Source organism: Parathielavia appendiculata (genome assembly GCF_033297405.1).
Source record: "Parathielavia appendiculata strain CBS 731.68 unplaced genomic scaffold N657scaffold_1, whole genome shotgun sequence".
Lineage (NCBI taxonomy): Eukaryota > Fungi > Ascomycota > Sordariomycetes > Sordariales > Chaetomiaceae > Parathielavia > Parathielavia appendiculata.
In genome coordinates, this window is record NW_026944220.1 from 1,733,497 (window position 1) to 1,755,674 (window position 22,178).

Here is a 22,178-nt window from a genome sequence, read left to right on the forward strand (position 1 = left end):
TGGATTTTTGTATATTAAGTTATGATTTGTTAAGTCAGAAGTACCAGCGCTGGGTAATTTGAGTGGTTGGGGATTCAGGATGGGATGGTAACAGACTTTTGGAACCCCACTTTACCTTGGATCTTGGATCCAGCTTATGCAACGCTGCGACTAGCGGGGTGGAGGGGTGAAAGCTTGCCCCACCATGAGCTCGAAGCTCAGTTCAGTTCCATGAACTTCGAAAAATCCTCGTGACAAACCTCCGAGTCCTAAGACGTTTAAAGCCATCAAGAGGCTTATAAACGGTGTACTACAGACATTCCAGAATGGCCGACGACAAGGGTACGTCTCCCATTTCCCAAACTTCTACCCTTATTGGAACTTGTGATTCCGCAGCGTTTCTGCCCCCAGGCTTATTTCGAAGCCCCCTACAAGACCGCATACTGACATCTCCATGACAGAACTCACACCCGCCGAGGAGGCTGCCGCGCGCGCCAAGGAGAAGGCCGAACAGGACGCTCTGCCCTACAAGTGGACCCAAACCATCGGCGACCTCGACATCACCATCTCGGTACCGGGCAATCTCAAGGGGCGTGACATAGCAGTCGACATCAAGAAGAACTCCATCTCGGCGGGAATCAAGGGGCAAGAACCCATCCTCAAGGTCAGCCCCATGTTCACCCTCTTCTCTCTACCATAACCAACTCTTACTCCTGCAGGGCACCCTCCCACACGCGATCCGCACCGACGACAGCACCTGGACGCTCTCGGCGGCGCCCGACAACACCAAGGTGATCGAGATCCACCTGGACAAGGTCAACAAGATGGAGTGGTGGGCGCACGTGGTGACGACGGCGCCCAAGATCGACGTGACCAAGATCGTGCCCGAGAACAGCAAGCTGTCGGACCTGGACGGCGAGACGCGCAGCATGGTGGAGAAGATGATGTACGACCAGCGGCAAAAGGAGATGGGCCTGCCGACGAGCGACGAGCAAAAGAAGCTGGACATTCTCAAGAAGTTCCAGGAGCAGCACCCCGAGATGGACTTTAGCAAGGCGAAGATTAGTTGAAGCGACGTCTGTTGCCTGGTTCGAACCTTGCTGCATGTATGTACGTTGGTTGTCGGTGATGTGGAGTACTTGACCAAACGGCATTGGGTCCCTTACGCGGAAAGGGGCAGCACAGCGCGATATGTTTACGACCGCAATGATACACATGAACTCGGCTTCTATTGTTCCTATGGAAAAATGTGAGGGGTGAAACGAATCGCCAGGACCATGGGGTAGTTTGCCAAGGGTCGAGGCGTCAGAGAGCCCATCCGCTTTTTATTGGAATCGCCAGTAATGTGAATGCAGATGGTGAGCTGCAAACCATCAATTGTCAGATAATTGAGCGTTCCGTTGTCAGCCACCAACTCGATGGCACTTGGGAGACCGGTCACCATGGCTCTCCGCCATGGGCCGCTCCTGCTCCAGTACAGAAGGGAGAGAAAGAAATGTCTCGAGAGGGAGGAGATGCACCGAATCACAAAGAACCAGGATCCGAGTTGAGGATGTCGGTATAGTTCGATTCTCATCGAGTATGGGACAGTCCAATCTGCCATCCTGGTCTACTGCAGCTTGGTCAGCCGAGCAGCCTTGAACTTGCTCATCCTCTTGGGTCCGCCCAGTTCCTCGTCCAGGGGGACCAGGCCTGTTTCACTGTCGATGGCCCCGTCCTGCTGCAAGAAGCCACCGTGCTTCTGAATTAGCTTGTTCCGCATACGGGTGTACTCAACCGCTGCGGCTTTGTAGAGCAGAGCATCGTCCATCTCGTCTGGCTCTGCCGGGTCCGGCATCGTCGGCCGTTCCACAATTGTGCTGGCCACCGTCCCCAGTTCTGGTGGAGCTGGCTCAGCTGGAGGAACAGTTTTGGCCGAGAGGAACGTGGTGGGCAGTTGATGCGGGCCTGGAGGAAGTGCGGCCGCAGCCGAGGTGGAAGACAACGCCACCGTAGCCCGCTCTTTCCTGAACCTCGACACCCGCTTTGGCGGTTCCTCGGGCTCCTTCACCAACCCTGGTTCTGCTACCTTCTCCACGACATCGCCAACCTCGGCAATTATGCGTTCCTTGGGTTTGACATCCGGAGGTGGTTGAGAGCCGGGATCGGGAGCAATGTCCAACTTAGCGGCGAAGCTGACACTCTTTTTTCCCGGAAGTTTAGGGGACGCGGTTGAGGCATCCGAGTCGCCAACCACGGCTATCCGCCCCATGCCTTCGTCCGGTGTCTTTGCCTTCGTTTCCGAGCCGCCAACTGCGAAGGCGGACTGGACGCTCAGACGTGTTTCAAGTTCCTGCATGCGCTTGATGTAGTCTGAAGAAATGACGCTGCGTTTCGAGCGCCCCAGCTCGTCCTCGCCGTCATCATCCGTCTCTTCCTCTTCGAGCTCGTCATCAGTGCCGTCCCATTCCCAGTCATCCTCGTCGCCCGAGTCGCCCTCTTCAATCTGCAGCTCGGCCACAATGGGACCAATTTCCGACATGCCGTACTCGAGCATTTCACGGCGCAATCGCCTGTCCTCTTCTGACTCGTCATCTGGAATGACGGCCGACGACATGTCCATCGCTTCTTGCTCCCTGGCTTTCTGCATGAGCCATTCAAGATTCTCAGCCGCCCTTGACTTGCTTTGCTCAGCAACATTATGGCCCGGTTTGGTGTCCTCGGCAAAGGAGACAGACTTCTTGCGGCTGACAGGCCCATCGCTCGAAAGACTCTCCTGGGTATCGCTCGTAGTACTTCCGGCGGGACCCGCGATAGGCTGTTTTACAGCATCGTCCTGCCTTGGACTGGAGGTGGATGGTTCCTGATCCTTCGGCAACTCTGCTTCAGCCTCAGCAAGATCTTTCTCGCGGATCCCAGCTTTCTTGAGAGCCTCGACGATCTTTGGCTCAACGTCAGAGCCGCTTTGCAGCCGGAAGTTGACAACGTTGTCGTCATCGTCCAGTTCCTCAATGATGTCGGTCAAGGGTAATCCAGTCTCTTCGTCAGTGCCGGCATCGGGTTGTGCAACAACGCTTGCAGCAGCGAGCTTATTCTCCTCCTTTTCAATAAGCTTCGTCAACGAACCGATGTTCTGCTCGACATAGTCCATGCGGCGCGAGAGCACGCTAACAATTTGCTCTGGTTGCTTGAGGTCATTCTTCCCCAGGATCTCATTGATTTCCTTGTTTGTGAGCACCTTGCCGTCAAAATCGCGGCGGATACGACGAAGCTGTTCATGCGGAGGCGAGTCAGTGGGAAGCTGCTCGACCTCCTCTTTGAGCGCCGAGTACTCGAGGTACCATTGCTGCCAGTGCGACAGGGACGCGCGCAGCTGGTTTACTCTGCTCTCGAGAAGCTGCACATGGCGGTCGAGTTCGGACAGGTGGTCCTTTGATTGGGCCATGGTTATGGTGAACAGGAAGATGCGATGAAGGAAACAAGTTGGGGGGAAAATTTTGAGCACGGTTCTCTCGGGTTCTTTATCAATACAGCGGTCCAGGCTAGCAGGAACGAAATCACATAGTATCTTACCCACCGGCTGTTGGAAATTACACACCGATTAATACGAGGATATACGGGTACGGTACCTTAGTACACACCCAACGATACGGCGTATTTGACCAACCTCTGCACCAAAAGCCAACTCCTCATCATCCTAGTGTGCGCGATGGAATTAGATTACCCGTTTTCCAACTATGATGACTATAATACAGATAGAACCGTCATCGCTTGCTTCGCTATGCAGTTCCCTTCCAAAACCCTCTGTCAGAAGCCATAAGGTATACCCCAACTTGGCGTCTCTGACAACTCGACGAGTAGATTGAGCCCGACCCAACAATGAAAAACGAGAACAGCCCAAACTCTAGAAGTACAGATCCAGACACTCCTATAAGGTATGACGCATAAGACATGCATCCCCCGACACTTGCCAGGATTGGCCCACCGGGTATCAAGCGCATGAAAAGCAACGGGCGGGACCGCTCCGTGACACGGCGGAAAACTGCAGCCGTGGTAGGACTCATGGCTGGCGTGGTTTTACACCGACCGGCACGGGCCGCATAATAAACCGCCATGCTCGTCCCCAGCTCTGTCCATCCCTGTCTTCCGGAGATCGGCTTGAACAAGACGACCAGGCCGCCGAGCGCCCTCTTTTCACTATAATCTAAACCTGACGTGGCCGGATGCGTTTGCCGTCGAGAAACTCCTGGCTCCTGCCTTCGTAATACGGGTTGTTGGCCACCTGCTCCTTTCTCCTCTGCTCGAACGCGGCGCGCTCCTCTTCGTCCAGCGAAAAGGCCTTTTTCAGCCAGCCGAAGGCGCTGCGCTTCTTCTTCACCGATTTGCTGCCCGCCGTCTGATTGGTCATGGTCGTCCCCCGGCTCATGATGCTCATCCCCATTGCCGAGGGCGTGTGCCTCGGTGGGGCCGGGAAATGATGGGGACCGACAGTTCCGGATGTGTGTGGTCGCTGCTGCAGCGGTGAGTACGGGTTGGCTTGCACCGGGCGGAAGAATTGTCTCTCAGAGTGCGGCGAGGGAATCATTCCCGGATAGTGGATAGAGGGTGGTGAGACATCCGCGAGAGACGAGTTGATGGATGCCATGGAGTTGACAGGAGGCCGCTCCATATCCGACCCATACGCGGAATCTGGCGCTTGGTAAGTACGGGGTGCTATGTGCAATGGCCCCTGCAGCCCGAGGGCGTTTGGCGGCGGTACGTGAATTGACTCCGGCGGCGTCGTCTTCAGCGAAACACGTTGCCGGAGCGACGTCCTCTGCGCCGTATGTACCTCGGGATCCCCTGAAATTACCAGTTCCGGTGCTTGAGTCGGGTCTGGCCTGGATATGGGCTGGAATCTCTGACTCGTCCTTGGAGTCAGCTTTGGGTCTGATCTTGCGCCAATCTCAACGACTCTTGGTCGGTGTGCCTGTGGCTTCGACAACACTTGTTCCACCCGTGGTTTCGCGTGTTCAATGGTCACTTGCGCAGCTGATTCCACCGAAGAAGCAAACGATTCCGCTCGGGACCTGTTGGCTTCCCTTTCCGTCTCGGGCGGCTGACCACCAAGGCGGGACGCTGGTTGCATGATACGAGGCGAGGGCTGTGGTGATGGAAGTTGAGGCGTATATGTTCTTGGCTGCAAAATATATAAGGTGCCCTCCTCCGCCTCCTCCTCGTCGGGTTGCTTGGGCACTTCGGGTTGAGGTGCTTCTAACAGCGTCGACGGCCAATTGGAAAGCCGGCGAGGATTCCGAGCAGGGGGTGACCGGGGCGGAAGTTCTAACGGCGACTCGGGCGGCGTCTCTTCCGGGGGCGGCGACCTGGAAGTTACCATCAGGAGCGACCGCGGCGTGGCTCCGTCCCGGCTTGGCTGCTCAGTCAAGCGGCGCTGCTCCAGGTCCTCCTCCACGGTCGTCCGCGATCCAACATCAATCGATAAATCGACCGTTTTGATCGTGCTCAACCGTAACGATATCCGCGGAGGGGAATTGGCTATCTTTCTCGGCGGAGAAGTTGGAGGAGTTGTGACCGAAGAGGCATCTGATGGTTGGGGGCTATGCTGCGGAGAAGTGAAAGGTTGAACGCTGAACTGTTCGAGCAGTTAGTGACAACGAGTTCGCGCTCGCAAGATGACGGCAACGTCGACATACCCGAGTCTTGCGGCTAACTTCGCCTGCCCGCCGCTCCATCTCCGAGATGATATCTGTTAATCTTACAATGAGAGCGTTCAAAGCACTCCCCTTGACTTGCAGGTCCATAAAAGCGTTGAACCACCCGTCAGTATTGCCCCTCATAGCATCGAAAATGTCGGTCACATCAGGGCGCTCCCGGCGCCAGCTCCCGTGCTGTTGCTCGGCCAGGTAGATGGTAAACTCCCTGGTTGCCGCGAGACCCTCGGACAGATCTTGCGTGGTCTGTTTCAGCGCAATCTGGGTCCGTGCCAAGATATGCTCGATCTTTTGGTTGCCCTCGAGGATTTGCATGCGAAAATTGCGATCCTCCAGCATTCGCTCAAACACATCAATATTATCCATGGGCAGCTTCAAATGCTTGATCCGTTCCTCCATGTCCTTGGTGGCAAGGTCCATGTCCTCCAGCGTCGTCTCCAGGAACTCGTCTACCTCGTCGATGTGGCCCTGCAGGATGGAGACGACCAGAATCTGGCTGTTGGCCATGCCATTCAGCAGCAGATAGACACCAAACGAAATCTGGGCCATCAGCCTGCAAAGCTCGTGCGTTTGCTGGCCCGGCCGGCAGCGCCACAGCGCAGTTGGGGGAGGATCCGACGCGCCCTGGTCGAGCAGCTCTTCCCGCCTTGCTTTGGCATCGCCGGTCCGTAACTTGGGTTTCGTCGCATTGGCACCGTTTGTTGCCTCTAGTAACGATTCGGCAAAGGCTTGCTGCATGGAGGGAATCGGGTGCTGCGGAGCGGGAGACGGCTGCGATTTCTCCTGTGGCGCCCGGGTATCAAGCTCGAGACCCGCTCCCGAGTCCACATCCTCATCGTCGACATCGGGTACCAGCACAATGGGCAGCTCAGAGAGGCGTGACGGCGGGGGTTGGGAAAAAGCCATGGCGTAGCAGGGAGGTTTTCCAATTTCAATATCAAATAGGTCGGCGTTGGGCTGTCATTGGCCGCGGCCACGGCGGCGATCGGCAGGAACTTGTCGTACAAGCGTGCAGGCCGGCGACCTCAGGTTTACCGAGTCTACGGGTTCCCGCAGGGATGGGATGCGTAGGATGACACCGGCAAAACTCGGGGGAACGGCGAAGATGTCGAGAGTCAATGGCGGTGCTCCTGTCACGGAAGCGGCCTGGGATGCAACATAGTGGTAACGGGCCTCAGAGGCGAATGCGCGGTAAGGAAGAGACAAGGTGAGGCACCCGAAATACCTCTTCGCTTTTCAGCCACGGGCTAAGTTGGTCGGTGTCTAGTTGTTTTTCGTTGAGGGATCGATCCGAAAGTCGGCTTTCAAGGAAGGGCGTCGGCCAGTCGCACCAAACCAAACTGGGCGTGTCGCGGTTGTGAGCGTCGAGCGTGAGTGGCTAACAGTCGAGAAACAACTCAGAGAATGGCAAATATCACGGTGAGCTCTTGGATGTCGTCGGCAACGTTCTGCGGTCAGGGAGGTTTAGAAGGATCAAGCAGCGGAGCAGGTCGAATATGGAGTGAGGTGACTGTGATGTCGGGGAGAGGAACCCCCTGGCAGGAGGAGCAACAAAATCAGAGATGCGCTCCACCGGAACTATTGGATGGGCTGGCGCACTCGCGAACCCGGAAGCGGTTCCTGGCCCTGCATCCACCCCCTGCGTACCGATCCAACGTTATCCATTCAGGATGATAGCGTCGCGGCCGCGGGGAAAAGGGGTGTGGTGTCAACTCAAGAGCTGGGGTTGATCGAAGCGAGCAGAAAAGGACCTCTTTTCTTGCTGGGACATCTCAGTCGATGGGCCAACGGACCCAGAAAATGAGCTGCCAATTGCTTGTCCCTCCCTCGATCCTCAACCCGAGTGCAAACCGGGAATTGGATTTGGATGGCTCGCCAATACCGCGGGCAATGGACCCATCAGAGCTGGATTCAGCTCATGACCAACCAACCGAAACTCTCGTCATCCATGCAAGCCTGCCGTCAAATAGGTAGCGCATCTCTGCTGAGCGACAGGCCGAAGGGGGGGGGTGGAGGAGCGGCCTGGCTGCGAGACTGTTGTCCGTAATGCGGGCAAATGAATTCGGAATTGAGATGTTTATGTCGAGGCTCCCACCTGCAGAAATATCAGTAGAGTTGTCAGCGCCTGCCAGCAACTTGAACCGCAGTTAACTTACAGGTACCAGGTATTCCAGACCTTCCTGCTTAAGTAATACCTTACCTTAGTTGACATTGCCACAGGACACAGTAGGGCTTGGCATACTTAACCGCACGGTACAAATCCGCGCACCTTTGCGTTACATGCTTAGAGAGGTAGAAATCAGATAGTTAAAGCCTTAACGTTATTTGAAGCAATCAATGCATGGGTTATAACGAGAACTTACTTTCTTGGGCCTCGCCAGCGTATTGAGCCAACCCGGGCCCAAAGCTCACTCTCAAGGTCAAGACTAAGCGGGAGCCCAGTCAGTTCGAGGTAGTTGAGGCCAAGGTCCAGGCAGTGCGACCTCGCCGAGCTCCGAGCAAGTGTACGAAGTACCACGCATTTGGCCACACAAGAACCTCAAGGGCATGCCCTTTGCGGTATTCAGATGTACTGTAATTAGCTCTGGCGATGGCATTGGTGGTGGTGGCGGTGTGGGCGGATTCTGCGATAGATGCATGTTCGGCGATTATGTAATCCGTTTGCTTATCTAATGCGCGCGGACCCGCGCATCTAACGTTAGTGGGATCCATGTAATTTTGCCTTGCTACCTAATGCGCGGACCCGCGCATCTAGTGGAGCTCATCAAATACTATACCGTTAGCGTAAGCCCCAAGCCCTCACACGGTCCGAATTTCCTTGTAACAAGTGCTTTGCAAGTGGTAAACCTGCAGAAATGCAGTTGGCACAGACAAAGTTCAGTTACACGAAATCTCTGATGTGACATGGCCCTGTCTCTTCTGGAGCTCTCCCAGTGAAGCTCGGTCAGTTACAAGTACATACCAGACGTGAACCTTGACGGCTTCCAGTAGTTTTACCGGACGATTTCTCAACTTCTAATTTCTTCATAACTCACTTTTAGCTACTCCGGCTCACCTCATCAGGAGCCGGGGGATCACGCCCACCAGCCAACAATTGGTTGTCGTTGTGCGTAAGGTATGCTCTCAGCCAACGCCACCAGGCGCCAATATAACATGAAGTTCCACTCAAGCACTACGGCAACCTAGCAGTTGCTCTAGCTACAGCATTCGAGCCTGTACCAGGCACATGATAGAGTACAAATACGGGCAAGTTTCAACGGTGGAAACTGACTTCGAGAATCCGGGGTTCCAGAAGCACAGCTCAAGGACCCAAACAAGGGTCGCGTCCGCACTGCCGAACCCTCGCGACGTTGCAGCTTCGACCCTGGATGAGACGAGGGTGACGGCGCTACCTGCCATATTCGGCCTCGAGCCGCTTTCGCTTCGAAAGGAACACGCAGAAGAGAAATGCCACAGACTAAGACCCCAAAACCAGCAAGAGCAGCCTTTCCATCTCTACGCCGCGACGGTTTCGTCAACGCCGATTTTTGACAGCCTGAGAGATAACTACCAGGTGCGGATAGTCGCTTTCTCTCAGCGCGCGCCAAGCGATCTGCATTCTGCGAAGCCAGGATCGGCACCCATGGCTGGGCGACCTTTCAGATTTGGGACCGACGTCTGGGACCCAACCCATCGGTTTGAGACATCGTGGCTCCTGTCACCATGGCTGCTTTTCTTCTGCCGAGCTGTCATCGTAAGTCTCCATCACTGCCCACTTGCTTCCGCCCCGGAATGGCAATCGCTGACTCGCGCGTGCCCTGCGCAGTCTCTATATGCCTTCACCACGGTCGTCTTCGTGCTGGCCTGGCAATGCGCCAAAGCTGCGACGGGCTGCACCGCGTCGCAGAACCAGTTTAGCTACTTCACCACCCTCACGTACTGGGGACTCGCCTTCTACTTCCTGGTCGCCGCGATCCACACATTCACCTACGCGCGCTCGGGCGTCGCGCTCCTCGACCGGTTCCCGCGGCCCCTCCAGGCCCTCCACTCGGCGTTTTATACCACCATTATCGTCTACCCTTTCGTCGTGACCATTGTCTACTGGGGCCGCCTGTACAACGGCCGGTGGTTCACCGAGATATTCGCCGGGTGGAGCAACGTTTCTCAGCATGCGCTCAACAGCGTCTTCGCGCTGTTCGAACTCGTCGTGCCGCGTACCAACGTGCCGCCCGCCGTGCACATGACGTGGCTGGTTTTGATCCTGGCGCTGTACCTCGCTCTGGCGTACGTGACCAAGACGTCTAAGGGTTTCTACACGTACGATTTTCTCAACCCGGACACGCAGCGGGGGCTGGTGGCTGCCTACGTGTTTGGAATCGCCGTTGGGTGCCTGCTCATTTTTGGGATCGCCTGGGGCGCGATTTGGCTGCGCAAGTACATCACTGAGACGAAGCTTGGGAAGCATGGCAAGTTTTCAAATGTCGGACAGGACAGATCAAGCGCGGCAGCGGATTTGGAACTGGGGAAGCCGCGGGAGTCAACGATGGCGTAGCACCCAATATGCCGTCGGGTGGTTTCTGTTCGTCTACTCCCCCAACATTCAAACATTCGCCGGTCGGGCGTTGGCGAGGATCTTCTTGCATCTTTCACCATTGGTTATGTCGTGGGAGGATATACCCTTAGATTGCCCTTGGCATATGTGCGTATCATGCTTGTAGTAGAAGGAACACTAAGCTGTCAGGGTTTCTATTTCGAATTATGATTGACGTTCTGGAGCCTGCACGTACTCGCACAGATCAAATGTCACCTCGAGTCGGCCAAGGATACGGCTGTGATCCCAGGGCTGCAGCCACACTGGGAGCAGGCGTATCGAGCAATGCCGGGTCATCGCTTTGTTCCAGGTGACACAACCTGAAAGTATCACTGACGCAAGAAAATTCGTCCATTTATGGGACAAGAGCTACTTAGCCTGTCGATACTGTCCAGTTGAAAGTAATTCTATCATCAGAAAGAATTTAACACACCAGAATCTCAGCACTTCAGATCGATACCCCGTCTCAACTCGGACTGCCGTATTTCAAACATAACTTGGATGCCCACAAACAAGGCTGAGCATGCTGTAACGAGGAACACCAGACCTAGACTAGCAGTCAGTAACAGCGAAGAAGAGACGGGATTGGAAAAAGACGAAAGGGAAAGATAGCTAAGTAAGTCAAGATGAAAGTGGGCAATGGGGCCACAAATGAGTTTGCAACGTACCGGAATAGTCCCTGAAAATCCCCTTGACGATATTCTCCAGCCCGTCCAGCCCAACGGCAAACCCGACCAGATTAGCCGAGATCATCATCAACACATTGCCCACCCCGCCAACACAGCACAGCATCCGGTACGCCGTCGGCCTTCCCTCCCACTTGCGGCGGGGGAACATGTACCCCGCGGCGATCTCGGGCAGGAAGAAGACGACCACCAGCCAGCCCCAGATGAGCAGGTTGAGCTTGATGTCGTGCCACAGCGCGACAAACGTGAAGACGACCAGGTACGTGAGCACGGTGCGGGCCGCGTCGAATCCCGTCCTAAAGCTGGACCCGCCGAGCGGGATGTAGATGTAGCGCAGCAGCCAGCGGTAGTAGCTGCGGTGCCAGCCGCGCCAGAAGGACAGGGTGCTGTAGTTGTCGCTGACGCAGCGCACCATGTTCTCGGGCGGGTCGACGCCGTCGGCGAGCGACCAGAGGCGGAAGAAGCGCCAGGGAAGCAGGAGCTTGAGCCAGATGATGTGCAGGTTGAAGTAGGACAGGAGGGAGATTTGGGCCGGCGTGTAGGAGGACCAGTCCGGGCCGGATTTGGAGATGGCGCCCACATAGTCGTAGTGCAGCACCAGTTCCATGGCGAGCAGGACGAGGCCGAAGCGGATGGCGTACTTGAGCGTGCGTGAGGGAAATAGCGTGGCGGGCTGGTAGCGCTGCTGGGAAATGTAGTCGTTGAAGGTGATGATGGGGCCGGTGAGGTAGAGAGGGGCGTAGATGGTGTAGCCGAGGTAATTGCGGAAAGAATAGTCTTGCGGAGATGCAGGGATGGAGATGCGGTCGCGCTCCGAGAGGTTGGCCGGGTCGAGTTGTTTCTTCTTGGGGGCGTCAGTAAAACTCATCAAAGCAGATAGAGATGAAGTTGGAAAAGGGGCCATACCTCGATGGGGCTGGAACTCCGCCTGTCCAAGCTCCAGTAATAGTCGAGGTTGAAGCTAATCAGGCGAAGGACAGTAATGTTGAAAAGGATCTCCCAACGACCCATGAGCCCGCCGTGACTGTCGAGCCACTCGCCCAACCTAACCAAACCCAGGGTATCCGTCACCAGATCCAGCGCCGGTCTCCCCGTGAAGAGAAGCGCAGTATCGCGGAACTTGTATCCCTCGCACAGCTCGTTAGCGAACAAAGTGCAGATGTTGAAAACCCAAGTCACGGCCGGGACATATTTCCTCGGCAGTCCCGTCGCGATCTTGTAGTTGATGGCCAGGATCACGAGGATCTTGGCGGCCGAGAAGCCGTGAAGAACAACGAGGTAAAGCAGTGCAAAGGCAGCATCGAACGAGGCGCGTTGGTGAAGCCTTGCCTCAGCAACCTCGGGAGAGTTCAACTTGGAAGGCTTCGTCTCCTGCGGGACAGGATACACGGCGTTCCAGACCCTCCGCAGCAGCGGGTGGAAGAGCAGCAAAAGGGCCATGTACGGCAGGTTGACACGGAAGGTATGGTACTGCGCATCGGATACGTCCTATAGAACCAAAACTCAGCATGCAGTCTCAACACGACCCCCGAGAAATGCCTTACGATTTTGCGCCCTGGAATCCAGCCGTCCGAAAGCAGATGCTTGAACTTCTGATATCTTGGGTCCGACGCTGCCCACGGTCAAAATCCGATCCGGTTCCTTGACACCCACTGCGGGGAAGCAGCAACCTACGCCTCGATACATCATAGGCGATCCAGAACATGTACGGGACAGCAACCAAGAACACCAAGTAATAGACATAGAACTCGAGCGTGTTCCATTTCGACGGCTCAGCCCGTCTGCCGGTGACCCTGTCGTCTTCCCGCTTGTCCGCTGCAGCCCGATATGGCACCGACGACGGCGTGGTGAAGCGGGTGTCAAGCGTGTCGAGATCGTAGACGCTGGCGAGGAACGAGATCGGACCGGAGCGGCTGCCGTTGTCGCCGCGGGACGCCATGGCTGTAGTTGCACAGGTTGGCGTGGTCGGGTTGAAAGTTGCTAACTTTGGCCAATTACAGCATCTTGAAATGGAAGAGCGAGATTCGTCTATCGTCGCGGAAAAAAAGGAGTGGCAGCGGCGGTTTGTTGCAGTTACGATCCCGTATTCACGGGTTTGCTGTAGGATGTCGTTTGGGCGGTGGACTTGCACGCGACCGAGGCATGTCTTGCCCGGCCGACGGCAGCCGGTGGGCAGCTGCTGCCAAGCCCCCTGAAACCCCTTCGCCACTTTCCGTAATCGAGCCTCTTGCAGGAGGTGATGCTCCATACCTACTCGATATACTCTAGCAGAAGCACACGCAAACGGTTTCCAGTATATTCCACGCTATATGCATCTATCACCGTAATCCTTCTGTTTCTTACTAAGGAACATTGAACAAATAAGAAAGAAGGCTCTTGAAAAGCAAGAGAAGCGAAAATGGAATCCAGGACCCCATAAGTCCTTAACTTGGTTCCGGACTATGCCCCCTTCACACCGTAACTTCGCACGCGACTGAAATGGTATGGCTTGTTGTTTTTCATCGTGAACTCAGCCCAGTCACCCGTCAGGGGGTTATAACTGTAGAACCCCTTCCAGGAGAGCTTGTTATTCTTGGTGCCTTTCCCCGCCGTGCCCAGAGCAAGATCCAGCCTGTAAATGTACTTGCTCACGCCCTCGGTCTCGACCACGACGTCACCCTCGGCCTCGCTGAGAGATGCGCCGGGGTTGTCGGCCTTGCGCGCAAGCCTCCAGCGGCCCTTCAGCACAGACTGCACCACAGCGCTCGGCAGGTGCGGGTTGGCGCCGCCGACATGCAGAGCGACGGCCTCGCGGGTCAGGTGGTGAACGACGTCGGCTGGCTCAGCCGTGGTCAGGAGGCTGATGACGGTCCCATTCCGAAAGAAACGGAGGTACCTGTAGTAGGTGACAATGTGCACGGGCAAGCCCGCAGTGACTGAGTTGACATTGGCCTGGCCGGCCCGTATATAGTTGACAGTGCTGATATAGCAGCCGTTGAAACGGATACGCGGGCGCAGGCGGAACATGCGCTGCCAGGAGCAGGAGTAAAGAGAGTGGTAAAACATGAGCGTGTTGGCGGTGCTCTCTTGGACGTGTCGGCGTGTGCGCTCGGCGAGCGTCAGTGGGAGTGGGGGTGCTTCGACCTCGGGAGTGTGGGATCCTCCTGCTACTGCTTCGTCGGCTTCCCGGAGGAGATCTTGTTCGGTAAGCGGCCCCCAGGTTATCTGACGCTGCCAGTAGTAGTGCATTCCCTCGAAGCCGAATTCCGGACCGAGGCAAATGCGTCGCCAGATACGATCTTCAGTGGCCACCAGGTAAGCGAGGCGCTTGCAGACTTGGGCGAGCCGCACGAAGTCCCCAACGTCGAGAATGGCCACATCACGTAGAATGTGCACCAAGAGCTCCTCTGGCAAAGAGGCGAGCGGGCACGGGGATGGCGGCATGCCCTCGACCGCAGGTGGCGCCGGCGCGATAGACACAACAGAAAAGCTGGCGATGAGGTCATTCATGGATTGCGGTTCATCTGGTTTGGACACAGAGTCGGCGCCAACTGGCGCCCTCCTGAACGGAGCTGCTGGGGCAGGCTTGGGCACCGCCTTTGGGAAGTGCTTGTTCTTGTACTTGATGTCGACCGCGTCGTCCATCTGGGTCGTTGTCAGCATGTCGAGTTCAGCCATGTCTCGATATTTCGGCACGACGCACCCTAAAGGCCTTCCTGTACAGCTTCAAGCTGTCTCCCAGATTACCGGCCGCCTCCTTTTCTACTGCCCTCTCATAGTGCTCCAGTGCTGAAACCGGCTCGCCCATTTCTGGCGCGCCGAGTTGCTCTCGATCATGGGAGGATGTTGGCCGGGCAGCCGCCGGCTCGTCAAAAGACCGTGACTGGGCGTTATCATCGTCCTCCTCTTGAGCCGCCGGTTTTTTCTTGGGCTGTGGCGGCTTCACCCGAGCCGGCGTTTTCGCATAAGTCGTGGACGGTCCGGCCGCTGCCCTCTGGTGTTGCTGTGACTGGGACCTGCTCGGGACCACATGCCTTGCCCGCACCTCAGCCTTCCATTGTTCCCGGAAAGATTCAAGCTCTGGGTTAGACTCTGCCGGGTTCATCGTGACATGTGTTGAGACTTTGTCTGACAGGTGATGTGTGAGAAGGCAAATTGGCACTGAGAGTTTGAGCACGGTTGTAAAAACCACTGAAACACTCGCTATTATTCGAGAATCACCTTGATCCAACAAGTATGATTTGGCACTCTACTGAGGTCTTTCAGGGTTGATTCGCCCTCAAAGCCCCAAGAGATGCAGTGGAAAGTCGGGGGGAGTCTCAGTCGAGTGTGTCATTCGGCAACCAGCAACCCAAATCGCGATAAGTGCTTATCAAAGTCAGTGCTCTGAAGTGGGTCATTATGGAAGTCAATGGGCCAACCAGAATCCGCTTTTTTCCTGACTCCCTCAATGATGAATCCATCAAAGCTCACGCCGCAACTGTCCACCGGCAAACTGTCAGATGCATGCGAAATCCGGAGCTCTCAATGGCCCACTCACCAAGAAATTGATTCAAGTTACAAGTGACTAGTCCTTCTATTTCCCCTATAAGTCATCTGATAACTGAAGCTGTAATTGATATTGTTCCTCCCGACAAACTGTTGCGTCTTGATTGCGACAATGCTCACAGCTGGACTCATCAGTGTCATTCCTAATGACTCTAATGAACCCTGAGTACTTATTGGATTTCTACACCCCCTCTGACTCGGGGGATTCAGAGTCCCTAACGAACTTCAATACACGGAGCGGTGCATTGCGTACCTAAGTACACCTGCCAGCCTAACATTACTGTGTAAGTACGTCGCAGTGCGAGGAGACGATTCGACAGATACAGCAAAGTGGAATACAAAGGGGAGCTGCTGTGAGATTGCTATATGGTGCCAACTTAGAACTTGTTTAATGAGAAGCAACCTCGGACGGCTCCTCTGCTGTTAGAGTCAATTGAGGACACTCCTGCGGCGGAGTTATCTGAGACAGTTCCCCAGCTTTCCCACAAAGTAGCAGTTACAAAGGGCGGGTTTTCAGAGATTTGATGAACCTAAGACTTGAACCTGCCCAGCTGTCAAACGCGAAGGTACATTGACATGCCTCTCACATGGACAATGTTGGATGTTAACTAATGCACTTATGGATACTTGCTGCTACTCGCGACAATGAGTTCAAGGCACAAATGATGGCAGACAAAGGCTGGAAGTGCAGGCATTGGGACGGCCTCGAGCATCACTCGCGCCATTGAGGGACGCCTCGTTCATCTGTATCACCACATACACGCGACGCCCGTGCTGAGAGCGTTTCCCCTGAGACGCGGAGTCTGATAAACCGCACTGGCCTGATTCTGTGTTACTCGAGATTGTGTGGCGTTTGTTTGGCAGAGCTTGAGTTGAATAGCTAGGTAAAAGCCAGTGTAAATGCAGTCGGTCGTCTTCTGAATGGGTACTGAATTCGCCATGCAGGGATATTGCATCAGTGACGGCCTGACGCGCTGCGGCGATAGTCTTGTTTATGATGCCGAACGGATCACTGAGCAGAGAACGCGCGGTCTGGCAGAGGTCACGGGGTCATAGGTACGCTGTTGAGACCATGGCACTTGTTGTGGGGTGACACTGAGTGCTGCAGGCGGGAGTAAGCGGCTGGTTTGACTTGACTGATGTGTAGGCGGGGCGTGGCGGTGTGATCATCCGGCTGGGGCTTGTTTGGCGGCCAGTTTTGCGAACGAACATGCCGACGAATGTTATCTCCGGGATGAAGCCGTTTTGGATTGAGAATGACAGCGGACAAGGCAAGACCCTTGTTTCCCAGAGGAGCTTGCGAGCCTCTACTGCCCGGATTTCTCCAGGAGCTTGGCTCACATGGCATCGAGGTTGTTTCCGGGAACCGAAGCGAGAGGACGACCATCCAAGTTTCAGTTGTTTGTGTCACCTAGATCGACATAAACAAGAAAGCGTTGTTCGACATTGATGCAAATGTCCGAGTGAACCAATGTGGATGAGTTCGAGCACTTGTCCTCCGGCGATTCAACACGGCAGAGGTGAGCAGCTTTTTGCCCATGCCTGATCGAATAGTACTCGGCCTCTTCGGACGGTGACTGTCATCCGACTTGCGCGTCTTGGTGGGCATCGCCTCGTTCTTGACGCTTGGCGTCTTGTCTTAGCTGGGCGTATCCGTATCCGGGCCTGAAACGGGATGGTGATCGGGTGGAGTGGAGAAAAGTCGGCACGGTCGGCGTGGAGTAAGGCCGGATCCTCGGGCGAGTGCCAGTGGTGTGGCCCAGGGCCAGTCCATGGAGGGCCCCGTCAGGCGAGGTTGATGTTTGCCGCGCCGTCGTGTACGAGACATCGACTAGGTAACAAATGGCCAACCAGACGTGCAAAGATTCAACTTCTCCTTGGGCCCTTGGGAGTTCTTGGAGCATACTATGGGAGGAAGTTACAAATCTTGTTGCCACTAAGCAGACGTTGAGGCGAACAAGTATAGTCCATTTATCGCAACAAAGAACCATCCCTCAGTGGGGCGGTGTTGAAGTGGTGGCCAGCAGACCTGTTTCTTGGCCTGAAGGCGGATGAGTGAGCAGGCTGGTCTGGCCGGGATTGAGCCCATCATGGCCAGTCACAGGGTCGCCAGTTCCAGCCAAATCATCACGACATGCAAGCCGTGCAAGGATCAGGTCGATCTCGGCATTAGTAGGAAACGGTGATATCGAGATGCCGGCATTGGCTGCTGTGCAAGCAAGTATGTGTGACCTTTTGACTCCCCGTAAAGACCGAACCTCTGCCACTGTCCCTCGGCGAGAGAAAACAGGGCCAAGGAAGGAAGAGAGATTTGTTCACCTGCGTCCGGTTTCTGTCAGCCGGGCAAGTGATTGCGGAACTGGAGAATCTGACCCAAGAGAGACTTTCCATGGAGGGCCCTGAGTGAGCCAGGAAGATACGCCAGACATTCTGTTGTGTTGTGTTCCAGGTTCCTGTCGAGTGATGATGGCATGCCCGCGCAGAATGCAGGTGGTGCAGTCGCAGTGCCGATCCGATAGCGAATTACGCCCGTATTGAGATAGATTTTTCAGTTTTGTCGAACGAGCGCCGCAGTGTCCTCTCTTGCACATTTTATGAGTCGCACCGCATGCACCACCAGACCTTCTCCTATTCGGGACGCAAGGCCGTGTTCATGCCATGTTATGATGGTGATTGGCGAACTTCCACTACCCGGGTTTGGTCGGTTTTCGAGGCCGATGGCTTGCATCCAACCCTTCTCGCAGGCGTGTATTTGTGTGTTCCTCGTTCAATCACGTCTGGAAAATCAGCTGACGTCGTGAACGGGCGCTGTGTTTTCCACGCCAGTTCATCCACTAGATACCGAGCTCACGAGGGAGGACAGTCCATGTTCTGTTCCGGTGTCACCTTCGGAATACGATAAATCAGGCACGACCACAGGAACTTGGTTTCATGATCTGGAAGCTGATGCGGGGAGACGGCACATCCGGGCTCCAACTCGCAATCAACGCTAAGCAGACTCCTTAACTGGGTGACTTACCCTGTTTGGGAAGTGTAGATGTAGACCACTCCAACCTCCAGAAAGCCGTTGGTCAGGCACCTGTGGTGAATAGTGTAATGCAAACCTTCTGAATGTGAAGTACGGAAACCCTCAGGATCTTGCTATCTTTCCTGATGAGATGGTTCTACACTTGCCGTAGAGCGTCCATGGGTTCGTCAACCTTTCCGCCTTCCTTCCAGAGATGCTCCGTAAAACTTCCCATTTTGGTTAGATGCGGACATCCCGCTTTCGCTTGAGCCTGGCAATCTCAGTTTTGTCGCATCTCAAATGGCATAGTGGAAAGGACATGGTTTTGGCTTCACCCTGAAGGACAGTGAGACTTGGAATATGTGTATGGCCGTGCCAGAGTCCACCTCAACGATATAGGGACCGATTGATTTTAGAGGATAACCGTTGGTAAAAGCATACTAGCCAAAGAAGTTCCCATTGTAGAAGGGAGTCTATGAAATAGAGGTAAATGTACTGTACGGATCCGTACTTATATTGTACAGTACCTAGGGTACGCTTGTGAAGTTTCACTTGGGCTCCACCATCACCACGAACATAATAGTGGAGGTCCATGAATTTACACATTGGATTGATCGTTGGGTGTGTCATCTCGTACATATGCCATTCATCCTAGATACATTAGGTTTCTCAACAGAGCCACTGCAAAGGATTTGATGTGGTGAGCCGAACTTGCGAGCGCTCCCGTGTGTCCGCCCGGTCACGCAACCTGGAATGTCTTCGTCAATCCCGCTTGTTCCGGAAACCCCTCCAAGACCAGCCCCCTGCAACAACCCGCATCATCAGTCTGAGGAGGGCCTGCCCCACAAAACCACTCTTCCAGCGTCTCCTCAGGCTCCACTTGTCCCGTCGCACTCAGCCCGTCAAATACCCGCCCTTCCTAGGTTGCTCTGCTGGTCTCAGACACAGCGCCGCCCCTAACAATTTTCCCTCATTAACACACCCGCCGCCATTTCCATTTTCAGATCCCGTCCTTTCCGTTGTCCCCCATCAATTTCTCCACTTGTGAGCTCACTGTGCTCAGGCTCCCTTGACTCGGCTCTGTTCAGGCCTCATCAAGCCAGTGCCTCACAGTTTCTTTGGGAGCGTCTCTATTGACGCAACCTCGAACATCCTTCCTGCCAGTTGTTCATTGTATGCTGGCAGCCGACGCCCTAGTGTCCAGTCCAGCCGCCAGCTCACCCATGCCCGGTTGTCGAGTCGACGACATCAATTGCCCGATGGACGCCCAGCGCCCATAACTCGTTCCAGTCGCCATCGAGTCATATCGCGTCGTCTCCGGCAACATGATTCTTATCAATCCTGCCGTGGTAGAAGCGGCGCGTGTGGTGGTGAGGCAGGCGACCGACACTGCCTTGACAATAGCCACATCATCCACCTTGACAGCGACCCAGGCCACTTTGGCTTCCAGCCTAAGCTCGCCACTACCGACGACGGTCATCTTGACACAGCCTGCTGCTTCGCCGACCGACACGAGCACTCTCGCAAATGGTAATGCCAATTCTGGGGGAGGAAATGCTTCGAGCGGCGGCAACGGGGGAGGCGGCGGAGGAGGCGGTGGGGGAGGCGGCAACTCGTCTTCCCTGCTCTTCTTTGTCGCGCTAGGATTTGGTGTCGTGTTCACCAACCTCTGGTGAGTTTTCGTGATGGGCTGAGTTGCGTGTCCTGGAGGACGTTTGTCTGACTCCAGACAGGATTATTGTCGGCGTCAAGTATTGTTTTAGGTACAACGCCCGGAACCGTCAAATGCGCAACGAGGATGGCGAGCCTATCAACATGGAGAGCATGCCACGTCCGCACCGTCGTCGGAGGGAGAAGAAGTTGATGCCGATCGATGAAGTCAACGAGAAGTTTCCCATGCAGCAGTACAAGATGTGGGTTGCTGGCCGTGCACAGGAAGGGTTATCGACCCGTGGTGGAGTGTCAGCTCCTCCGAGCCGAGCAAACAGTGTCCGGGATGCGGATGGTGTCGTACCGGAATTACCCAAGGAGCGCATGTCAGCTGACGGGCGACCAACAACAAGCGCGACAGCTACAAAGGCGGCCACGCAACCCCCTGCCGACGCCGTGGCCGGGGACGTAGAAAAGTCCCAAGTTCAAAGTCCGAGACATATTCCCAAGGAGAGCACATCGAGTACAGTTGGAGTGCTCCCTCGAGCCTCGACGGATTCCAGTGGTGAGCCGGAGGGAACCGTAGCCCAGAAGCACCTGAGCCAGTTTTCCCATGATGAGGATGACGAGGATGACCATATCGATGCCGCCCTTCCTCCAGAGTGCATGGGAACGTCAGGCGATACTTGCGCTATCTGCATCGACACTCTCGAAGACGACGATTACGTCCGCGGTCTGACGTGTGGGCATGCCTTTCATGCTTCCTGCATCGACCCGTGGTTGACGACAAGGAGAGCATGCTGCCCGCTGTGCAAGGCTGACTATTATACTCCCAAGCCCCGCCCTCAGGGCACCGAGGGCGGTGATGGTACACCGGGCCTTGTTCAGGTCACACTGCCCGGCAACGGGCGCAGTGGCCATCGCATGAACATGCCCGGTAGACCCCGGCCCCTATTTCTGGGCTTTGGCCGGGTGGGTCAGACCCGTCACAGCAGACGGCACGCTGACACTTCCCGACCGGAGGATAACGCTATCTTCTCGGTTCCTGGCCGTCCTGGACGGGGTTCCGATCCCTCGCCTTCATCTCCTGACACACCCAGCACGGGACCTGTCAGTGTACTCTCCAGTTTCAGACCTTTCTCTCGGTTCCGGTTCGGCAGGACGCAGAACAACCAGGGGCAACTCGAGCCAGTAGCCTCGGGCGCCAATATGACCACCACCCCGTCACAGCTCGAGGCAGCGCGTCACAACCCACAAAGCTAGCGACGACGTGTCCTTTAAGTAACAGCTACGACCGCCGCCCTGTCGATACCCCGTCTCTTGATATGTACATGTATCCTTACTGCTGCGATGCGACAAGCTCGGCCTGCTCGCAAACATCTGCCTGATTCTTCCTGGCCACATACTATGCCTGTCATCGTCGAGGCATGTATTGTCCACGCACGCTGTCGCCATTGTCAGATACCCACGCCTCAATTGATCGGTGGAAGGCCACGATATACGCTATGTTACCACACACATCTACTCGCTTATCGAGCAACAGCCGCTAGGCCGCCACATCGCTTTTCATCATCCACGGACACGGGCACTCAGCGGCAGGGTGGTGTCACAGTATCACAAGTTTCTGATTTACGAGCAGAGGATGTGTCGCATACGCCGCGAAGCAAGCACAAGAGCATATTGATCGGGATGTTGCCGCTTGTTTTCTGTTTTCTATCGCACTGTCTTCTCCCTCTTCCTATAAACGCAACTTTTTCTGTTATATGCATGGCACCGTGGTATTATGGGTTGGGCAGGGCTCAATTTGCGCGCCCTCAGCAAGCATGGAGTTTATTGGTATGAAGGGAAGGTTAAGTCGGTTGACTTGAATTGAACTGAAGGAACGGGTTTGTCAGTTAGCGAATGGGGCAGAGAGAGAGTCTGTCCTTTTTGGCTTGAACGGGTATGTAAGTGAAGTGAGGTGTGCCGGCCTTGTGCAATCCGATCCCGTTTGGCCTGACGAGCCTGAGTCTATTCATTGTATTTCGGATTGATCCTCGAATGAGCAAGATGAAACTGCGCGAACTGAC

General features: G+C 55.3%; 7 protein-coding genes across 7 annotated transcripts; 3 read left to right on the forward strand and 4 right to left on the reverse strand.

The window, feature by feature from the left end:
- Nucleotides 1-305: 305 nt before the first annotated feature.
- On the forward strand, nucleotides 306-1,408 carry N657DRAFT_686131 (CS-domain-containing protein; the record flags this gene model as incomplete). Its single annotated transcript, XM_062796818.1, has 3 exons — nucleotides 306-321; nucleotides 441-643; nucleotides 699-1,408. 3 exons carry the CDS (start codon nucleotides 306-308, stop codon nucleotides 1,047-1,049), a joined length of 570 nt encoding a protein of 189 aa, XP_062652401.1. The 3' UTR covers nucleotides 1,050-1,408.
- Nucleotides 1,189-3,458, reverse strand: N657DRAFT_639117 (uncharacterized protein). Its single transcript, XM_062791715.1, has one exon. It carries the CDS (start codon nucleotides 3,401-3,403, stop codon nucleotides 1,589-1,591), a length of 1,815 nt encoding a protein of 604 aa, XP_062652402.1. The 5' UTR covers nucleotides 3,404-3,458; the 3' UTR covers nucleotides 1,189-1,588.
- Nucleotides 3,459-4,162: 704 nt separating this feature from the next.
- N657DRAFT_652262 (uncharacterized protein) lies at nucleotides 4,163-6,575 on the reverse strand (the record flags this gene model as incomplete). The annotated part of the gene is made up of 2 exons (XM_062794278.1): nucleotides 4,163-5,590; nucleotides 5,652-6,575. The coding sequence occupies 2 exons, from the start codon at nucleotides 6,573-6,575 to the stop codon at nucleotides 4,163-4,165; spliced, it is 2,352 nt and encodes a 783-aa protein (XP_062652403.1).
- Nucleotides 6,576-9,291: 2,716 nt separating this feature from the next.
- On the forward strand, nucleotides 9,292-10,200 carry N657DRAFT_652263 (uncharacterized protein; the record flags this gene model as incomplete). Its single annotated transcript, XM_062794279.1, has 2 exons — nucleotides 9,292-9,402; nucleotides 9,475-10,200. The coding sequence occupies 2 exons, from the start codon at nucleotides 9,292-9,294 to the stop codon at nucleotides 10,198-10,200; spliced, it is 837 nt and encodes a 278-aa protein (XP_062652404.1).
- Nucleotides 10,201-10,308: 108 nt separating this feature from the next.
- On the reverse strand, nucleotides 10,309-12,969 carry N657DRAFT_585843 (MBOAT-domain-containing protein). Its single transcript, XM_062789792.1, has 5 exons — nucleotides 12,600-12,969; nucleotides 12,470-12,537; nucleotides 11,832-12,413; nucleotides 10,908-11,769; nucleotides 10,309-10,786 (listed from the first exon to the last, which is right to left on the reverse strand). Exons 1-5 carry the CDS (start codon nucleotides 12,862-12,864, stop codon nucleotides 10,680-10,682), a joined length of 1,884 nt encoding a protein of 627 aa, XP_062652405.1. The 5' UTR covers nucleotides 12,865-12,969; the 3' UTR covers nucleotides 10,309-10,679.
- Nucleotides 12,970-13,197: 228 nt separating this feature from the next.
- On the reverse strand, nucleotides 13,198-15,053 carry N657DRAFT_667842 (uncharacterized protein). The gene is made up of 2 exons (XM_062795424.1): nucleotides 14,608-15,053; nucleotides 13,198-14,549 (listed from the first exon to the last, which is right to left on the reverse strand). The coding sequence occupies exons 1-2, from the start codon at nucleotides 15,007-15,009 to the stop codon at nucleotides 13,365-13,367; spliced, it is 1,587 nt and encodes a 528-aa protein (XP_062652406.1). The 5' UTR covers nucleotides 15,010-15,053; the 3' UTR covers nucleotides 13,198-13,364.
- A 5,087-nt stretch (nucleotides 15,054-20,140) lies between these two features.
- N657DRAFT_32386 (uncharacterized protein) lies at nucleotides 20,141-21,858 on the forward strand. The gene has a single exon (XM_062786815.1). It carries the CDS (start codon nucleotides 20,245-20,247, stop codon nucleotides 21,370-21,372), a length of 1,128 nt encoding a protein of 375 aa, XP_062652407.1. The 5' UTR covers nucleotides 20,141-20,244; the 3' UTR covers nucleotides 21,373-21,858.
- The last annotated feature ends 320 nt before the right edge of the window (nucleotides 21,859-22,178 follow it).